The sequence below is a fragment of the Lycium ferocissimum genome, chromosome 11 (assembly GCF_029784015.1).
Source record: "Lycium ferocissimum isolate CSIRO_LF1 chromosome 11, AGI_CSIRO_Lferr_CH_V1, whole genome shotgun sequence".
Classification (NCBI taxonomy): domain Eukaryota; kingdom Viridiplantae; phylum Streptophyta; class Magnoliopsida; order Solanales; family Solanaceae; genus Lycium; species Lycium ferocissimum.
The window spans coordinates 36,736,509-36,756,923 of record NC_081352.1 but is presented as its reverse complement, the minus strand read 5'-3'; the positions used below and the strand labels follow the sequence as shown (position 1 = coordinate 36,756,923).

Here is a 20,415-nt window from a genome sequence, read left to right as displayed (position 1 = left end):
ATATTAAAGAGTAGTTACATTACTATTCATGTTAAATTTTCCTTTTTATTGAACTAAAGTTTGATCAATTGATGTATTTTTTAGAAAAGCCTTCTAATAGCGTATTAATTTTATTATGAACTATGATTTACTCATTTGGTAAGATTGCATAAGAATTGGGAAAATTTTGATGGTTTTCACAACTTGTGGGGTTTTTATGTTTATAAAAAAAAACTGCAACTTAAGAAATCCAAATTGGATTTCATCTCATGATTTCATCTCATGTCCAGACCCCACACTGTGGGATTCAACTGGGTATGTTGTTGTTGTTGTTGGTTTCATCTCATGAGATGAAATCATGTCCAAACGGCTCCTAAGTGCATTTTTTTTTGTTGCACGGATTGCCCTTCGAACGCGCTGGTCTTTTTTGCCCTTCGCCTAAGAAATCTCGAGGTTTTGAGTTCGAATTCCGGCTCAGTCAAAAATTAAAATAAAAATTAAAATAAAAATCGCAAGGCGAAAATTAATTCATTGCAAAATAAGGCATATTCGGGCAAAAGTTAGGCCTTAAGGCCTAATTCTATATGTTTTGAGAAAGTTAGGCCTTATAAGGTCTAATTTAGTTATGATGTAGTTCCAAGTATAAGGCCTTATTTAGTTATGTTGTAGTTCCAAGTTCGGCCTTATAAGACATAACTTTTGTAGTTCTAAGTTATGCCTAAGACAAAAGTTATCCCGGACAAAGGGTAATGTTATGTCTTAAGGCACAATTTCTATATAAAAACTATGCCTTAAGACATAACTTCTATATAGAAACTATGCCTTAAGGCATAACTTGCTTTATGTTTTTTTTTTTTTTTTTTTTTACTGTGCTAGGATTCTACAGAATTAGGCCTTAAGGCCTCACTTTTGCCCGAATAGGCCTAATTTCGCTATGAAATTCTACTTTGCGTTTTTTTTTTTACTAAATGGGGATTCGAACGCAGAACCTCGGAATATTTTAGGCGAAAAGGCAAAAATTAAAGACCATCCCGAAGAAGGACAATCGTGCAAATGACCCTTCAAAATGTGTCGGGTTTGGCCAGTCCATATGAACGACCCAACCCAACCCAAAACCAATATCCAACACTTGTGAAATTATAGCCTCATTCCTTGAAGCATCCATGTGCTCCACTTGGATGGCCAAGGTTCAGTTCCTGATTAGGCAACTCCACTGCATCTGAAGTCAAAATAGTGACTAGTGACTAGATAAAACCAAGTGATGTAGAATATAAGTAGATAACTTTTTATCTTATTTTGAGAAGAAAATAGATTTTGGATATAGCTCACTTATGAAAATTAACTCAAGAATATTCAAAATTTATACGAGGAGATAATAATTTATTCTCTCAACCAATATGAGCAATCTAACACCCCGCTTTCTTCGGATGTGGTGACATGAACAATTGGAGTATGCATCATGACATGATATGAGAGCCCATATTAAGTAAACCAAGAGTAGAGACAAAGTTTAGTTCTTACACCATGATAAAAAGAAATTAAACTTTAGCCTAACTTTGATCAAAAGAATTATAGCCTAAGTCAATACCAAAAACAAATTTATAAGGTGAGAATTACCTAATTATAATTTGAGAAGACAGGCCACACTAGTCTGCCCTTATTTAGAGGAGAACACGTATATATACGACCGTTGACATTTATTAGATGAATGAAATATTAACATGCAAAACCAATTAGAGTTACTAAATAATATTATTTGACATTACATTATAATCTTAAAATCTAACTTGTTTTCAAGGTAAAATTATATTCACGCGCAGCTAAAGTTAACTTTTAAATAGTACTATTTTTACTTCCTCCATCCCAAAATAAGTTCAGCTTAATAAAAGTCACAAACATTAAGAAATCAATAAATACAATGTGAAGTTTGCTAAACTATCTCTATCTATTATGTTATACAGTTCGAATTTTGAGAGTCAAACTTCTTTATTTTGACCGTGAATTGCATACAATCTTTATGTTTTTTTTTTTTTTGAAAAATAACTTATATATATATAAACTACATAAAAAGTACGATAAGTCCCGATAAACAATAATTTAAAGTATTTAAAGAACATACGAATAAATCGCGATAATTTTCTTCATGTTTGACTCTCGGTATCTTAACTGCATCACATAAATTAGGCCAGAGGGAGTAGATGTTTTTTTGAGAATTAAGCAATATTAAAGAGGACTACTTTGAAAACACTTGCCAATTTTTGTGTTGAATTTCAAAAATAACACTTATTTTGGAATATTTTTTTTAACTAAAGTGCCACTTATTTTAGCACGGAATGAGTAATCAATTTCAACTATAGGTTACTCTATTTTTTCAACCTCAATCAAATACTACTATTATCCAAAGTCCAAACGCCCAGTTGTGACTTGCCTGTATGTAGCGCGTGAGGTGTTGAAGGAGAAAATATCCGATGCTCCGCAATTCGTGCGCTACTCTTTTTCTTTATGAGAAACGATGCACCGACTCACTGCCATGGCACGTGTACACGTGACTCCTTAATCACTAATTTTCAGCTTTGTTTGATTAAATATAACGTTAACCTTAGGAAACTTAGTACTGGTATTACGATTTGTCCTTTTCTTTTTTCCTTTAAATGATTGACATTTGACACACTCACCTAGTTCTATTACGCGCGCCTTCTACATAGTCAGATAGCATATTGCACCTCTTAGTTACTCCTAATTTATGTGCAATTACATTAACACAAAAAGGCAAAAAGCTTTTCGTTGTTAATATTTTGTTAAAACAACTTAAAAGTACTCTTAATAATGTGTAATACTGTCCGCTTTAAGTTATTCACGTACTATTTTTTTCAAAAAGTTGTTATCGCTATTAATGTGAGACTTTTTTCCACTCCTAATAATATACCCTCAAATTAAATGTCACGTTATTCATCAACTCATGCTCTTATTTAGAGATTAACTTGGGTTATCCACATAAATCGAGTATTTATTATAGACATTTAATTTTAAATGAATGCAAAGCCAAAAAACACATTGAGATGAGAATGCAAACTACAATCACCACATTCATTCTTTAGAAGTTATTGTACATAGGGTAACTTTTTGCCTTAATGAAAATTATGCAACTCATAATGGATAGGTTGTTTAATTCCTTGCCGTAACTCTCAAGTTCCTACGACTATATATTGGATTGTCTTCTCTTTATGAGTAACAACACAGTAACAACACACCAAAACATCTTCTTCCTATCTTCTTCGTAAGTCATTTTCTGGACAATTGTTTTGAGGAACCTCCAAACTTTCAGCCACTCGTGTAAGTGTTTGGGAGTGATGCAACCGGTCTAAACGATTTGCCCCACAGTCTGGCCAAAATCGCTTTCAAGGCAGTGACTTGCTACGGCGCAGCAATCTAATCCAATAAGTTGATTCTATCATTTTGTTCAATTTTCCTAATTGATATTGTTACTATTCCCAACATTTATGACTACTAAAGTCATTTGTTTCTTTTTTTGTGTATGAGTTTTTAAACCTACAAGTAAAAGTGGTAAACCAACCCATAGAGACGGTCAAAGGCACTAAACCAGTTCCATAGTCGTCTTACCGAATCATTAACCTTCATATAAGTTGTTGGACTAAAACACCACGAAGACATTATTAATATAGTGTCATATATTGCTCACTTTGAGCCGAGCTCGTATGGTTTTCCTCAAAAATATCACCCATTAAGCGTATCAACCTTATATACAACAATAATAACATACCTAGTGTAATCCCTCGAGTGGGGTATGAGGAGGGTAAGATGTATGCAGACCTTACCCCTACCATTGTGAGGGTAGAGAGGCTGTTTCCGCTAGACCTCCAGCTCAAAAAAAGTTTAACCAAAGCAGGATAGACAGGAAAATAACGGCAACATGATAGCAAGATAAACAAAGCAAACAAAGTAACAGATGGTAGTAAAATTGAGGATTAGTATACTATGCGAATACTATGTAAGACTACTATATAAGGAAAAGGTGAGAATAGGAGACTAGCTCTCTGCCTCTTTCTCGTAAAAGTACTCCAACCCCCAGCTACCTGCTACCCTTCTACTTTAAATCTTGACTTCCAGATCTTCTTATCTAGGGTCATGTCTTCTGTAAGCTAAAGATGTGATGTGTCCTGTCTAATCACCTCCACAGTTCTTCTTAGGCCTACCTCTACCTCTCGTAAAACTTGCTACAGTCAAACCCTTACACCTCCTAACTGGTGCCTCCGCACACCTCCTCTTCACATGCCCGAACCACCTCAGCCTCCCTCCCGCATCGTGTCCGCCACAGAGGCCATCCCCACTTTATATTGTAGAACTTCGTTCCTAATCTTTTCTCTCATAGTATGCCCGCACATCCACCTAAGCTTACTCATCTACGCTGCTTTCATCTTCTCAACCCTATATGTAACTTTTTTTCCTTTCTATTATCAATGTGAGACTTTATTCACACACCATCAACTAATAGTCCTAAGGCTGAAGATCATAGCACATAATCAACTTTAAGTTTTTCTAATCTCTCAAAATATTAAATTAAGATTAAGGCTGCGAAACACAGAGATATTAAAGCATTCATATATAGTACTGAGGTGTTGATTAACAAATGGAGTTTTTAAAATACTTTTACAAAATTGAACTGGCAACTTCCCCTTTAATTTTAAGATCAAATTATCTCTAAACCTAAAAGACGTTGTCTACTTTTTCTCTCTTAATCATTCTTTTTTCACCACAATCATAAAAATTAAAAGATCCTTACTTTCTAAACTTTGTTTTCCAAATGCACGTCGTTTTCGAAACTCGACAACCGTGCAAAATAATTGATTGTGAGTCCAAAATGTTTTTACCAATATTGACAAATGAATTATTGATAAGACGTGGAATGAAGTTAGAGAAAAACAATAAAGAATTCGTGTATTATTATCCTAATAGACGTATATATGATGTTAATTAACAATTGTTAAGTTACAGTTAAAGTATAATACTAATTAATTATAATTAAATCATGAAGAAACTCATTTAACCAAATATCATGCGCTTATGCTGTGGCGTATGCATTATGTGTCCAAAAAGTAATTTTAATTTATGTAGTTTACTTATTTTTTGTCTATTTAAGAAAATATTATTTTCACTATTAAGTAACTTTTTAATTCTAACAATTCAAATGACATGTTAAGACACAAGATTCTAAGAATGTTTTGACACATGTAATTAAATTAAGACACATAATAAAAAGAAACATATGCAGTATTTGCTTTGCTCAAGCTATCTCAATCGTTTTTGTTTTGAACTTCAATAGCAAAAGTTGATTTCAATGGAATATTAATTTAAATGACTTTCGGCAACTAGAATGAGACTAATAAATTATTCAAAGCAAAATTTAGAGTACCAATATTTTAAATTTATTTTTACTATTTTGAGATTCCTTCACGTGCAGCTGACGCTGTTGAGTTGAAGAATACGTAATTAGAGAAAAAAATAAAAGAAATTGGGGACTTCGAGTTCTTTTTTCTCTTGAGATAACTGCTTCGTGGTAAAGAAAGGTCTTTTTTATTATCATAATGATCCTTAATTTATTATATTTACCAACTGAGAATCCAATTTTTATAATGATTTCAAATCTAATCCCTCAGAGAGTCAGAGTACTTACCAGTTTTGCTTTTGACTGGAAAAAGATTCTGTATACCATTGTTTTTCCGTAGATGCCCTTCATGAAACTGAAAAGAAAGTAAAATTGAACATTTAAAAAAAAAAAAAAAAAAAAACTGAACATTTCTTTCACAAAGTAATAGAGATCAGATCACTATAACCAAAGGAAATGTTTGCTTTTCAAATGCATTAGTATTGCTTTCCTCATTTTTGTAGTGTAAACATTCTCCAATATGAATTTAAAATTTGGAAATTCCAATTTAAAAAATTAAAACAAACAAAAATAAAATTTGAATAAAAATCAAACATCAAGATGTCTATGGCTCAATTGCACAATTCTTTCTAGATACTGTATTTTATAATTTGTCTACATACTCAATTCGTACATGTATTATTGCTTAAATCATGTGAACACGTTAATTTCTAATAAAGGAATGAAAATAGTGTAATTCCCATTTCACTAGAACAATTTTTTTTCTTTTTCATTTCATTAGAACAATTTTTTTTTTTTTACACAGTAAGGTCTTTGTTCTAGTGAAATGAAAAAATGAGCAAAAGTTGTCACTGTGATAATTTTTTTCCGGATTGATTTTATGAATGATCACTCAACTTTTTAGTATTTAACTCAAAATTAATGAATTATTTTTTTATAATGAAAAAGTCATGAACTTTAAATATCTAAAGAAACCTTTTATAATAAGCTAAGTTGAGCTCGATTGGTTAAATTTAGCTCGAGCTCATCTCGCTTGGCTAGACGCCCAAGCCTAATTAGTACAAGGATAATGGAAGAGAGGGGCAGAAAGAGAGAGCAGAACATTTAATTATACAGCACGCATCATCAAAAACACTCTTATATATACTATAAAATATGAGCTTTTCTTATTAGTTTATGAAACGGTCTTCTATGTTTACAAATTTTCTTATTTTGACCATCTCTTGTGGATATCACACTTAGAACGTTAGGAAAGGCTCTTAATCATCAAACCTTTAATGGACAATATACTTTTTAATTACGAGGAATTACGTGCTCAAGAGCTAAACACAATGTCAATTGTTAACTCGTGGAAACGGTCTAGATCAACTCTCTCCCAACCGAGGGGGAAGCTACAGGTTATAAGTAAAAGGTTCAATTGAATTTTCTTCAATGAATAATTATATTATGTAAATAAAATATTTTTTTTGTTATATATGAATTATTAATTTCCTTCGACGGTTGACACGAGGAAATGTTTAGTGTAGTGGTAATTAAAGAGTCGAAAAATTAGTTTAGGTCACTAGCTAGTTCAAATTTTAAATGTGATATTTTAGTATATTTTTAAAAAAAAAATTGTGTGTATGTATTTGTGACACCGCCATGTAGTTTTTTTTTTCTCGTCAAAACATCAATCTCTCTCATTCACGCATAAGCAAAACAAGAGAGTCACAAGCTTCATGTATGAGCCATGTGGGAAACTGTTCATCCAAAAAAATTCTCATGTGCTAGAGTTTTCGAGAAACTAGTTAGAAGAGGACTACACCTATTTTTATTCTTTTGTAATGACAAAAAAAAAATTACATCCACGTTATTCTTTAGGTGATCAATATCTTCATATACATTTTGCATGGTCCAAGTCTTGAGTAGTTCATGTCTAATCAACAAGAGTGCTGATTGAATGCTGAAGTGTTATATTTACTTCAATTTGTTGGGTTACATAAGTCATCGGAGTAGTTGTGCCATAGAAATTAGGAAAATGACACATTTTTTTAATCATTTGGGTGCAGTGAATATGCCTTTTGACCACATCGCTAGGGTATCGGTTCACTGGATTAGAAAATTGTCCTATGGTATATCTTCTCTCCCTATTCTATATGTCATGAAAATCATGGAAACCTTCAATTAATTGATTACAGCACCAGGTTTTCACAAATTTTTGAAATTTTTTCTTGTATTAAATAGTACATTTTCTACTCCAAGAGACATAGTCATGTGCTCACCCCTCCAAGTTTGGCATTTTAATTTGAACTTCCAATTTCTAGTTTGACTGGCTTATTGACGTTTACATTTGAAGAGTATACAATGACAAATTTGTCTTTGTATAATGGGTTGGCAGTGGCCCTTCAAATCTTCATTTTCCCACTGGGTAATAGAACCATTGATTAAATAAACAAGTATGAATGTTAAAAATAGAGAGCTTACTTGTTATTTTGAAATTGGATGCTTGGTCTTAGATGCAAAATGCCTAAGTTGGAGAAGTAGGCAACCTTTTACTTGTTTTTGTTGTTGTTTTTATTCGGTGTTCGGTATCTACTTTGGGCGGAAGGGAGTAAAACACTCCTTACCATACTAAAGACGATTCTATTCCCAAGACTCAATTCTGAAACTTATAACTAATAAACTATACGCCTGGAGTTCATTTCAAAATAACGAAGGTACATATGCAATTCATTCAACATTTTGCTTGTTTTTTGTTTCCCATTTGGTGTTTGGTTTTCATTTTAGGGTTCTCTGATTCATCAAAAAGTGACACACTAAGGGATCGTCGTTTGGTACACAGTATAAGGTGGGATATCCCATCACTAACTTTGGATTAATTTTGTACCATGTTTGGTAGAAGGTAGGATAAATTTATACCTTCTGCACCTTTTGCCAAACAGGATATAAAATGAAGCTCAACCTCAAGGATGGGATATCCCACCTTATCCCATTAATCTTTGGATTATTTTATACCATCTCCTAAATGGTATAAATTAGTCCCCGGATTATAATCCTGGTTTATGATCCCGGGATAAATTAGTCCGCGTACCAAATGACCCCTAATGATATATTAATAATAGTGAAGTGATTTCATTCCGGATCGTACCCGAAAGGCCGAAAGCTCTAGTTAACAAAGTATACTTTCGAAGTAATTGCAACAAAGGTGTATATGTATTTTGTTCGTACCTGTGATGATTTTCCAAACGAATCTAGACGTGTTTATTGGATTTCCATCTTTCGACGAAAAAAATTAAACGAAATAGATTAAAGAACGATAAATTATAGTAGTAAGGAGGCTATCAATGTGTAGAGGTGAGATGAATCTCTACTGTTTTCGTTTTACATCAAAAGATGAATGAATGTCTCCCGTGAGTTTGAAAATTTAACTCTCACATTTTAAAGAGATTAAATGTGATGCTACTACAAGACGAAAGATTTAATTTTACATCTCATTACAAATGCTTTTAGCTATATGATTTTTTTCCCACAAAAGACTAGTAAAAAAAAAAAATAACACAAAAGTTTGTAAATAAAATACAAATTTTCTTTTAAAAAATCATTCTTATCCAAATTGCAAGTAAATTTAGGAGTTTATTTTGGATTTTTTCACAAATAGCCGATCGTATCCATTATTTACTTTTCGTAGTCGCGTACATAGATTATATACGATTATATACGATTATGTATATATATATATATATATATATATAATCGAATATAATCTGTAAGCTATATTTAATTTAAGCGGTTAAATAAGTGGCTATTTAGGTTAATTCTAAGTTAGGCAAAAGTCATAGATAGCCCCCTAAACTTTGCCACATTTTCCTCTGGGCTACCTAAACCGAGGGTTGTACCTATTGGGTACCTAAACCAGTCTAAATTTGATCCTATTGGGTACCTTTTTTACAATAATCAACAAAATTAAGAGAGTGTAATACACTTTCCATGACGTGGCAACTTTGTCCAATGAAAACGTGACACGTGGCGGTGGGGGGGGGGGGGGGGGGTCCATCATAATAATTAAAAAATAAATTATACACCCCTCCCCCGATTTTCATCTCCTTCGCCCCCCCCCCCCCCGCCGCTCCTCACCACCGCGCCGCACCGGCCGCAATCTCTCCCCACCCCACCAATAATTTATTTTCTCTTTTCTTCTCTTATTTAGGTCTATCAATATCTTTACAAGACCCACCAACCTTTAATGAAAGGTGAGATAAAAAAAGAGCCATAGTAATGGTGAATCCCCATTTTTCCCGGTGAACAAGATGATACTGCTACTTTTCAGATCTGAAAAATCCAATTCAAAAATTAATTTTATATAAATAATTAAAAGAAATGAAGAAGAAGAAGAGAAAAAAAAAAGGAGGAAGAAGAAGAAAGGAAGAGAAACGTACAGTGGATAAAAAAAAAAGGAAGAAGAAGGAGAAGAAAAGAGAACTACAGTGAAGAAGAAGAGAAAAAAAAAAGGAACGTACAGTGGGGTGGGGTCAAGGGATAGACAGGCGGCTGGGGGGGGGGGGGGAGGTGGGTTAGTTTTTTATTAATTTATCTATTAAATTTTATTTAAAAGAGATAAAATTTTAACCAAAAAAAAAAATTTAAGGATGAAAGGGCTGTCCACGAGCCCAACAAAAAGTGGAATCAATTGTTGCGCCACATAGGCAAAAGGTACCCAATAGGATCAATTTAGACTGGTTTAGGTACCCAATAGGTACAACCCTCGATTTAGGTAGCCCAAGAAGAGAAAAAAAAAAAAGAAGAAAAGAAGAGAAACGTACAGTGGATAAAAAAAAGAAAGGAGAAGAGAAGAGAACTACAGTGAAGAAGAAGAGAAAAAAAAGGAACGTACAGTGGGGTGGGGTCAGGGGACAGACAGGCGGCTGGGTGGGGGGGAGGTGGGTTAGTTTTTTTATTAATTTATCTATTAAATTTTATTTAAAAGAGATAAAATTTTAACCAACAAAAAAAAAAAATTAAGGATGAAAAGGCTGTCCACGCGCCCAACAAAAAGTGAATTCAATTGTTGCGCCACATAGGCAAAAGGTACCCAATAGGATCAATTTAGACTGGTTTAGATACCCAATAGGTACAACCCTCGATTTAGGTAGCCCAGAGGAAAATGTAGCAAAGTTTAGGGGGTTATCTATGACTTTTGTCTTCTAAGTTATTTTCTCCTATGGTACATGAATGGACTTCAAAACACTGTTGAACGCATAGATTTTTATTTAGGGCCCGTTTGGCCATAAATACCAAAAACATTTTCACTTTTCTTAGAATTTTTGAAGTTGGAGTTGGAGTTGTGTTTGACCATAGTTTTTGAAATTGTAGTTTTTGGTGAAATGTAGTGTAAAAAATTTGAATTTTTTTGAAAAACAAGTTTTTCTTGTTTTTCGATCTAGGAATACAAAAAAAAAAGTGAATAATTTTTATGGCCAAACGCCCACTTAAAATCATGTGCAAAATAAATTCAAATAATAGTTTCCCCTATAATAGGATTGGGTTGTAAGGTGCAATAAGTAGGCGTTTGGATATGCGGTTTGAAACCATGAGATGAAACCAGCGTTTGGACATGCATTTCATCTCATGGTTTCAAACCCCAAATCATCCAAAAAGGCATGATTTGGGGTTTCAAAAATTTTAAATATAAAATTTGACCCATAAGTTTATATTTTGTAAAAAAAATCATAAGTTGGTAGATATTTTTAACAATTACTCTCATCAACCGTTTACCAACTTCATTAACTTCCACCAATCTTTATTTATGTTCACCAACCTTTATTTATGTCTACCAATCTCATTACTATTCATATTAAATTTTCGTTTTTATTGAACTAAAGTTTGATCAATTGATATTGTATTTTTTAGAAAGACCTTCTAGTAGATTATTAATTTTGTTATGAATCATGACTTGCTCATTTGGTAAGATTATATAAGAATTGAGGATATTTTGATAGTTTTCACAACTTGTGAAATTTTTATATCTATAAGAGAAAATACAATTTAAGATATTCAAATTACATTTCCAAACATGATTTCAAACCATGTCCAAACGGCTCCTAAATTTGGAGATGAAAAAAAAAAATTATTTTCTTTGGAATAGCCAGAGAAGGCTAAGGTAGTAATTTCAAATTTGAAGGCACCAGCCTCCTTTTTGCCTGTCCTGCTGCAATGTAAGCGCTTTGTTAGGGAGGGAAGATAAAAGCTGTCCCCACAGTCTTCATTTTTTCCTGGCAAAATACAAAAGCAAACAAAACCCAAACCCAATCCTTCACACACTCTCACACCCACACACGCACGCACGCACGCTCTCACCCCACCCAAAGAATAATTATTGCTAATTTTTAATTCCCTTTATCCCAAAATAAAGATCATCTTAAAAAAAAAAAAAACATTCAAAGTAAGTGTCACATTAAAAATTCAAGATAATAATTAGCATGTATATCAACTATGACCTAACATTAAAAAAATAATCCTTTTTAATATTGCTCAATTTTAAAAAAATACCCATAACAATAAATAAGGGTAGTTTACGAAACTCAACATTATATTTATTGATTTCTTACCGTGCGTGATTTTTATTAAGATAAGAGTTACTTTGAGACGGAGAGAGAGTATTCGGTATGCAATACTCATATTGGGATTTACTTAATTTAGATTCGTGTCGAATTTTTTTTAAATTTAAGACAAAATGCTCCCTAATAAAAATAAGTTTATACTCCACGAGTTAGAAACTTCTAATTGAGAATAAAAGAGTACTTACCACTCCGCGAACTCGGATTCTTATAATACTAAATGAAAAACTTACTGCACTCTCCTTACTAAAGTCATTCCAATTTTTTTTTCTTTTTGCCTTTTCTTGGTTTCACCCAAGCAAGTAGTCAGATTTGGTAATCTAATACAGAGGAAGGTAAAAAGTAGAACACACAGGGGGTCTGTGGGAATGTAAAGAAAAAAGGGTCTCTGTCTTTGTGGCTCATAAGCATTTGTATAGTTTTGCTCAACAAGATAAAAATAGAGTCTTGAGAGAAAAAAATTAGTGTTTCTACAACTTCATCAAAAAAAGGGGGTGTTAATTCTAGCTTAGTTAAAGGAGAAGGTTGGAAACAAAAAGAGAGAGAGAGTTAAAGACAGAAAGGAAAATGGTGGGCTCAGGAGCAGGAACAGATAGGAGCAAAGAAGCAGTTGGGATGATGGCCCTTCATGAAGCACTTAGAAGTGTCTGTCTTAACACAGACTGGACTTACTCTGTCTTCTGGACTATTCGTCCTCGCCCGTATGTTGTCTTTCTTGCTTTCTTTCTCTCCGTGCTTGCCTGTTTTTTCCTGTCTTTTTGGGGTCCTCATGTTTTGCTTAACTTTTTGTCTGGTGGTCTCTTATTTATTTTGCAGGAGAGTTAGAGGTGGTAATGGTTGCAAAGTTGGAGATGACAATGGTAGCTTGTAAGTATTTTGCCATTTTCACACTAAAAGGAAACAGTAAATGAACTTCAATCTCTTTCTTTTTTAGCTGTGTTATCAAAGACATGAGCTTAAATCAAGAAGTGGGGACTCAACTTGTTTGGGACTGAGGCGTGGTTATTATTGTTCAAGAAAATGGACTTCAATCTTTTTTAGTTTTAGCTTTATAAGGAAAGAAACTAGCTTAAATCAAGATTCATATAGTCAACCCAACGTGTTTGAGACTGAGGCGTAGTTATTATTGTTCAATAGAATGGACTTCAATCTCTCTCTCTCTCTCATTTATTTAGCTTTGTAAGGATAAATCAAGAAGTGAGGATTCCTATAGCTCACCAAACTTGATTGAGACTGAGACATAGTTGCTCTTGTTGTCAAGAAAGCAATTTTTTTTTAAAAGCTCCTTTTTAGCTGAAAGATTGTAACTTTGGTTTCTTTTTGTGTTGATTTATGAAGGATGTTGATGTGGGAAGATGGATTCTGCAGAGGTAGAAGTGCAGATTGCTTGGAAGAGATGGATGGTGAAGATCTTGTGAGAAAGGCCTTCAGCAAAATGTCCATTCAGTTATATAATTATGGAGAAGGGTGGGTACTGGGTAGGTGAATTTGGTTGGTATTGGATTCCACACTCTCTCACCACTGATATAGTAGTACACACTCTCTCACCACTGATATAGTAGTAGTTAATGAGTATTAGTATAAATAGAGAGCCAAAAAAAGGTGGAGAAGACAAAGATTTGTAACTACTACTTTTCTATTTTGATTGGTTGGGTTTTGGTTTGCAGGTTGATGGGGAAAGTTGCCTCTGATAAGTGTCATAAATGGGTTTTCAAGGAGCCTACTGAATGTGAACCAAACATATCCAACTATTGGCAGAGTTCATTTGATGCTGTATGTATAATAACCAGAAGTTTACTTGCCTTTATATTTGGTTATATTAGGAAATGATTGAATGGTTTGATGATTCTTCTTCCTTTGACCTAAATTTCTGCAGCTCCCACCTGAGTGGACTGACCAGTTTGAGTCAGGGATTCAGGTCAGATTCAAAACTCTAGAACAATAATTGTCTCTGTTTCTTATTTATTTATATTTAAAAAAAATAAAAAAATAATCAATTTCCTGTGGTTCTTGGCTTGTTTTGTATGCCATTATTTGCTTAGCTTTATGTGTGGTGTGACCGTGTTCTGCTTTTATCTTGCAGACTATTGCTGTAATTCAAGCTGGACATGGCCTTCTGCAATTGGGATCCTGCAAGATTGTAAGACTCATTTTCTCTTTGCCCTAAAAAATACTAAAGTCTTGTTTATTTTAATTGTATTTGTTTCTGTATGGACATGTGATTACTGCTGTAGAATGCAGAGTAAAGACTTGCAACCAAAACAATTATTCATGAACTTTTTCAAATACTGATCACCTATGTTGCCCAGACTCTTCAAAAATGTTAATAGGTACGTGTCTAATCCTCCAAAAGTAGTGCATTTTTGGAGGATTTGACACGGGTGGGACAATATTTGTGGAGAGTCTGAGCAACATAGCTGATCACTTAAAACGACTTAAGCGCTATGATCTAATTTGGATAAGAATATTGTATCCTTCTCAGATACCGGAAGATCTCCATTTCGTGTTAAGAATGAGGCACACGTTCGAGTCTCTAGGCTATCAATCCGGCTTCTATCTGTCACAGCTATTTTCTTCAACGAGGACTAGTTCACCTTCGTCCACGATGCCTCTGAGGCAGCCAACTATGCCAATTCGCGCTCCTCCTCCCCTTTTCAACTGGGGACCGAGGCCAATGCCTTCAGCATCTTCGCTGCTATCCTCTCCCAACTTCCAAAACTCTGCAAGACTCAGTATTCCACAGTCAAAAGATGAATCACATATGTTCCTCCAGCTTCCTCATTCATCCGAACCTCGAATGGAAGACATGATGGGAGGTACTGCTGATCATGAGAATGATATCAAGTGGCCTAATGGATTGACTTTCTTCAGTGCTCTGACTGGTCGGAATGATGATTCCAGGACTCTGTTCAATCCTGATAGCTTAGGAACCAAACCGGATGGGAAGAGTTCAAATCCGAATAATTCAGATGCTTCTAGCTTGCACAATAATGGAGGTGCTAATCCGAACGATTTCTTGAGCTTGGACAGCCACCCTGATAGTGTTCGGAAGATGGACAAGTTCAAGAGGAGCTACACGCTTCCTGCCAGGATGGCGGCGTCTTCTAATTCATCGACTTCACTCGAGCAGCACCAAAATAATCCAGGAGAATATAGGAATGAAGGAGGTATGTACCCTGATGTCATGGAGCGATTCCTGGAATGATCTTTCTAGGGTTATGGTGGAGAAGTTGTACTTAAGAGAAGGTGTGTCTGTGCTTTGGTTAATTTAGTGCTCTTTTAGTAGTTTGGTTTTCCTTCATCGTTTGGACCTTTGAACGTTTCCACAGTTTCTTGTAGTCTTTTTGACCAGTTCATGTAGAAATGAAGGAAAATTTATGCTTCTCTCTGGATTTTTCTAGGAAGAATATGAATGTCTAGTAGATTTAAAATTAGTGTATGTTCAAGAATGTTGTCACACCCATATCGCATCCTTCAAATATCATGCATTTTTGGAGGATCTAACATGGTTTAACGGCTTTATTGTAGAATCCGTGCAACATAAAAGTTAGTTCAAGGGTCAAGTTGAGGAGTCTTTTGTGCTAACTTAGTGTAACTACTACTATTGTGGATCAACTTTTGAAAATTAGGGTATGAAGACAAATAGATCGTGTCCTATTGACATTTGGTCAGTTGACATTACACAATTAAGGAGCCCAAATATATCTAGAATAGTACTATGTAAAGATCTACAATAACAATACTGCTTGGGCTCTCTCTATCTATATTTTTTTATTTCTCGCCCGATGTTCGGTATCTACATTAGGCTCAATTAATCCATATTCCCACAACGTAAAGCCAAGACCTTTCGTTAAGGGTGAAGGGATCACATCTATTCCTCCACAACCTTTGTTAGTCCTGATCTCTCTATATGTCTAGTACAAACTTTGTCCCAAGTTACGTTGTTCGACAACTTACCAAGGGTCAAGTTATTCAATTTTAGAAGGAAAATCGAAAATAGATATTCATTTCCTAAATATAAATTTAGATATCCAGAAGAGAAATAAATATTTTACATATCAAATTAGTAAAAGAATAGGACACTTGTAGATGGGAAGCTACTTAATCTGAAATGACATTTCTAGTTGGCAAAACGAACTGTGTTAGTCCATCCTTTTCCTCTCATTGATGCTTTGACTTTTGAGCGAGGACCCATTTGTACGATATCTTAACAAAATCATTAGGAATTTATAAGATAAGTTGTAAAGATGTACACTCGAAAGTAAATGATGTGATCCACTAATTGTTCTGGTTGGAGGTAAGTACTTTTTTTCATTCTTGAGATTTTGCGTCCGACTCTTGCGTATGGAATCGTCAAATCCACTGGATGAGATACCTAGGGCTAGATTTTTATCGATATAATAAAAACGAAACTCAAATGAAAAAGTACAATCAAGGGGAGCTAAGCCTTACTTGTTAATCCTAATGAGGCATAATGGAGAGTCATTTAACTTCGATGCGAGACTTTTCAGTGCAAACCTTTTCCTTTAATGAATTTTACGCGATGCGAATTCAAATTAATAAAGTTTGTAATATCAAATTTTAGAAAAAGAGAAGTAAATGATGTCTTCTTTTTTCTTTGTTTTCAACTGCTTGGGAGAAGGATTGCTTTTGGTGTCTTGTCATGGGGCATATTTTGGGAGGCGGGAAGAAGAGAGCAGCTTTTGGTCGTGAATTGGTACTGAATCTTCTTTATTCCTTAATTTTTGCCTGGGCACGGAGGACGAGTTTACAAGAATCCAAAGAAAAGAACACGACCTTCTTTTTACTCAATATCAATTTATGTGAATGTACATAGTTTAATCTTCTTCTTCTTTTTCATAATTTTAAATATGCTATAAATGTTTATGTAGCTATAAAGTTTAAAATTTATAATCTTAAACTTGCCATAATATTTGTGCGGCTATAAAAAACTGACATTAAAGGTAAAAAAAAATGAAAAGACTAAGTCTTTTAAATTTAGAAAAGAGTAATTCCTTTCGAAATAAACTGAAAAAGAAATTAAACAGGATCATGTAAAGTAGAATAGAGAGAGTAATTGATTAAATTTCTATTAAACTAGTTGGAGATGGTGTATATAATATAAACCATTTGTTTTTATTTCATTATAGAAAAATTTACCTGACATAACTAACCTGCCATAACTAACTCTAAGACGTATTTATGGTTAATAACTACTAGTTAAAGTTAATTACATTTGATAGCTACAATTTTCATTTCGTAGCTATATATAGTTGTATATCTGTATTTGAATGAATTTGGCTTACGTACTGCAAAAGCTGGATACAATTGTTTGTGTATTTATATGCATATATATATATATATATATGGCTGAATACATATTTTGATTGTATTATGAATGTATTACAATTGTATGTGCATTTATATACATGTATATGGCTGAAAACATATTTTGCCTGTATTGTGAATGTATGTTTGCTAAATGAATTGGATTTTTCTGGAAGTTACCTTCATTATATTCAGGCCAGAGCCCAGTATTAAGAGAGCACTATACATCAGCAGACTCAATTAGCGCCAAACGATACGCAACAAAATACGAAAGTGGTCATTTCAGGCGTGAAAAATTGGAAAATCTAGACTTTCATTCATAATCTTAACAGTAGTATCTTTTTTGTGAAGAACTCCAGCTTTGTCCGTCTTTATAGCCGCTTTATTGGTGATTGTAATGAAACGTATCCTTGTTATGGCGGCAGTAGCATAGCAGCAAGTCTTTTCTTTCCTTTTATTTACTTGCCTTTGGAAAAAGATAGACACCTGCCCCATATATAATAATGGACGATAATTCATTCGAGCGATCACTTTCACTTATTCTATTCCTCTTTCACGCCTATTTTGATTAGACATTCTCACTTGAAAAATACTTATTCGACGTTGAGATATTACACTAAATCAATTAATTAATTCAACAACAATGTTACAAGTTAAACTGTGAATACTTGACTATTCTCTTCTATTTCAACTTTCTCAGAAGCTTGGGTAGTATAGTCGAACCAGCAGACGGACTTTCTATCCCTGCGTGGATGAAGCGACACAAGTTCTTTTGAGAATTCAAGAGAAGGTCATGACAAAACGAGTCGTTTATCATTACGATAGATGACAAGTTGAAGTACCGTGATACATGCAGCTAAGACATTCTAATAAATCGATAGACTTGAACCTTGTTCCTATATGAGCTGATCAATTTGATTGGACAATCGATCGCTGTCTATTTTCATTGTTCAAATCATTGGCAACATGAAAAAATCAAAAGTTGTGACCTCCCTCTCTCTATCTATCCAATGCTTGCATGGAAGTGCCGAAGGGCAAAGAACATCTTTAAATGGTAATAAAATCAATGCTTGGATGGAAGGGCAAAAACTATCTTCAGATGCTACTAATAAAAGCTTATAGGTGTCTTGCATTCATTTGTTTGAGGTAATCGAGTATGAGTTGGTGCATAAACGTGTATGTAAGTTAGTGCATAAACGTGTATGTACCACTAGGCAGTGTGGTGGGATGGAATCGATATCTCCACAAGGTAAGAAGCTTTCCCTTTTAATCAGCCTTACAAGACGTGAATCTAAATTAATCGAGTCAGCGAGTATCGGATACCAGATGATTAAAAAAAGGAGTATATATTTTTGTTTTGCAGGTAGACTTTTATAATTGGTTAACTGAGTTCTATGGTTCTTCGGCCAACAAATAAGTTAAAGAGACCAGGATACAAAACATGATCAATCTATTTGATAGAAATAGGAAGGAAAAATCCTTGCACAATCAAAGCATAAGCTTAATCACTATGTGACTTAAGGAAAATGTTCTGCCCCAAAATCATAAATCAATAATTACCAAAGTTAAAAATTTAGCCAATTATCACCACACTAGCCAATTTAACAACTAGCCAGTAATTATTAGGAGGCAATTAGTAATGTCAATCTTTTAATGACAAGAAAACCTCTCTCTTCTTGTTGGTTCCATAGCATGACATTCTCTGCATGCTGACATAAACTTCCTGAAAACTCTTCTGAAAAACCAAAATCTCACTTTCCTCTTACCATTTTCCTTCCTCTGTTTCCTCGACTTATTAAAATCTTTACATCCTTTGACACTTTGTTTCTGAGATTTAGAAACAAACTGGCCCTTTTTCTTTATAACTTGTGCTGAAAATTGGTGTTTTTTCTTCATAACTGGTGTTGGTGTCACAATAAACTGCCACTTTTGAGTACTCGAAGAATTCATATTATTCGACGAGTTCCTATACATAGTGAAGGCTGATATTTTTTCTTGACTTATCAGTTTCCTTCCAGAGGATTCGCTCGTGCTGGTCCTCGCGCTGCTACTGCAACTGCTACGACTATTCGTGCTGTTGCTGCGCGAGGACCAGAGCGAATCCTTGCTGCTAACACTACTTGTTCTGCTCGTTGATCGCGAGTATGAAATTGGACTACTGATATTACTAGCAGGTTGACATGGAAAATAATGCGGTAATAAACGTCCATTGAAGAATAAATGATCAGCTGGTGATTTTGGTGATCCTGGTGAAACACTACCTGAGAATTCAAATTCGAGTTCTTGTCCTTCTTGAACTGGCATTATGATTGGAAATGAAAATTTGTCACCTGAATTGCTCTTTCTACGACGATTTTCCATCGGAATTTTTGTTGTAATTTGTTAGATTCAGGGAAGCGATGATCTGAGAATTGGTAGATGGATGAATGCTTATATACTAAGTCATAAAAGTGTTTGTTGATATGAATAAGGTGTAAGGAGTTGGCTTTTTCCCCCTAAAGAGGGGTTAAATGGACCCCTTGTTTGGGACTTGCTAGTGAAGCTTAGTGGTCTAAATGACTAAAATCATGTGATATTTTTGAATACTTTAAGCTGCCAACTATAGATTCATTAATTAGTTATATGGATAAGTAATCATACTAGGAGCGTGTCGATTTCCCGAATATTAGTGTATCAAATTATGTTGATATGTAGTGTATATTATATAATACCTAGTTTACTGCCACTATTAATTTGATACAGATCGATCATAATCAAGATCAATGTCCTATCCTATGGCTTAAAAGTCAATGAAAAGAGATTGAGATTTACCACCTACTCTACTCCAACTGGAGGATTTAAGAACTTCGATTCTCAAGACTTTGACAGTGAAATACAATTATATTCCTTTTCATTACAAAAAAAGAAGAAGAAAAAGTAGGATCATGCTGTAGCATTACAAGATTAAAGGTTTTGGATCAATAAAGGAAACTCGACAAGCATGGTACATAGCTTAGTGGGGATTTAACTTAAATTAGCAAATGAAGAAATTTACTAACTTTTATGCACCGACTTGTAAGAGACGTTCATACTATTGGTGTAATCTAACATATTGTAGCATGTTGCGTTTTT

At 34.1% G+C, this 20,415-nt stretch overlaps 2 protein-coding genes across 3 annotated transcripts; one reads left to right on the top strand and one right to left on the bottom strand.

Moving 5' to 3' along the window:
• Window positions 1-12,307: 12,307 nt before the first annotated feature.
• Window positions 12,308-15,360, top strand: LOC132036611 (protein RICE SALT SENSITIVE 3). 2 transcript variants are annotated; one of them, XM_059426980.1, is made up of 7 exons: window positions 12,308-12,677; window positions 12,793-12,843; window positions 13,315-13,443; window positions 13,644-13,749; window positions 13,853-13,894; window positions 14,060-14,116; window positions 14,459-15,360. In XM_059426980.1, the coding sequence occupies exons 1-7, from the start codon at window positions 12,544-12,546 to the stop codon at window positions 15,179-15,181; spliced, it is 1,242 nt and encodes a 413-aa protein (XP_059282963.1). In that variant the 5' UTR covers window positions 12,308-12,543; the 3' UTR covers window positions 15,182-15,360. The 2 variants fall into 2 exon arrangements, with proteins under 2 accessions (XP_059282963.1, XP_059282965.1); XM_059426982.1 differs by lacking the exons at window positions 12,308-12,677; window positions 12,793-12,843 and having other exon boundaries at window positions 13,317-13,454.
• A 3,329-nt stretch (window positions 15,361-18,689) lies between these two features.
• On the bottom strand, window positions 18,690-19,808 carry LOC132036978 (uncharacterized). The gene has a single exon (XM_059427401.1). It carries the CDS (start codon window positions 19,663-19,665, stop codon window positions 18,955-18,957), a length of 711 nt encoding a protein of 236 aa, XP_059283384.1. The 5' UTR covers window positions 19,666-19,808; the 3' UTR covers window positions 18,690-18,954.
• Window positions 19,809-20,415: the final 607 nt, after the last annotated feature.

Excerpts from the sequence above, each read along its gene's own strand:
- LOC132036978 (XM_059427401.1), bottom strand. The coding sequence starts at position 19,665 with ATGGAAAATCGTCGTAGAAAGAGCAATTCAGGTGACAAATTTTCATTT.
- LOC132036611 (XM_059426980.1), top strand. The coding sequence starts at position 12,544 with ATGGTGGGCTCAGGAGCAGGAACAGATAGGAGCAAAGAAGCAGTTGGG. Across the intron at positions 12,678-12,792 it reads TGGACTATTCGTCCTCGCCC|GAGAGTTAGAGGTGGTAATG; the intron begins GTATGTTGTCTT and ends TTTATTTTGCAG. Across the intron at positions 13,750-13,852 it reads GGCAGAGTTCATTTGATGCT|CTCCCACCTGAGTGGACTGA; the intron begins GTATGTATAATA and ends AAATTTCTGCAG.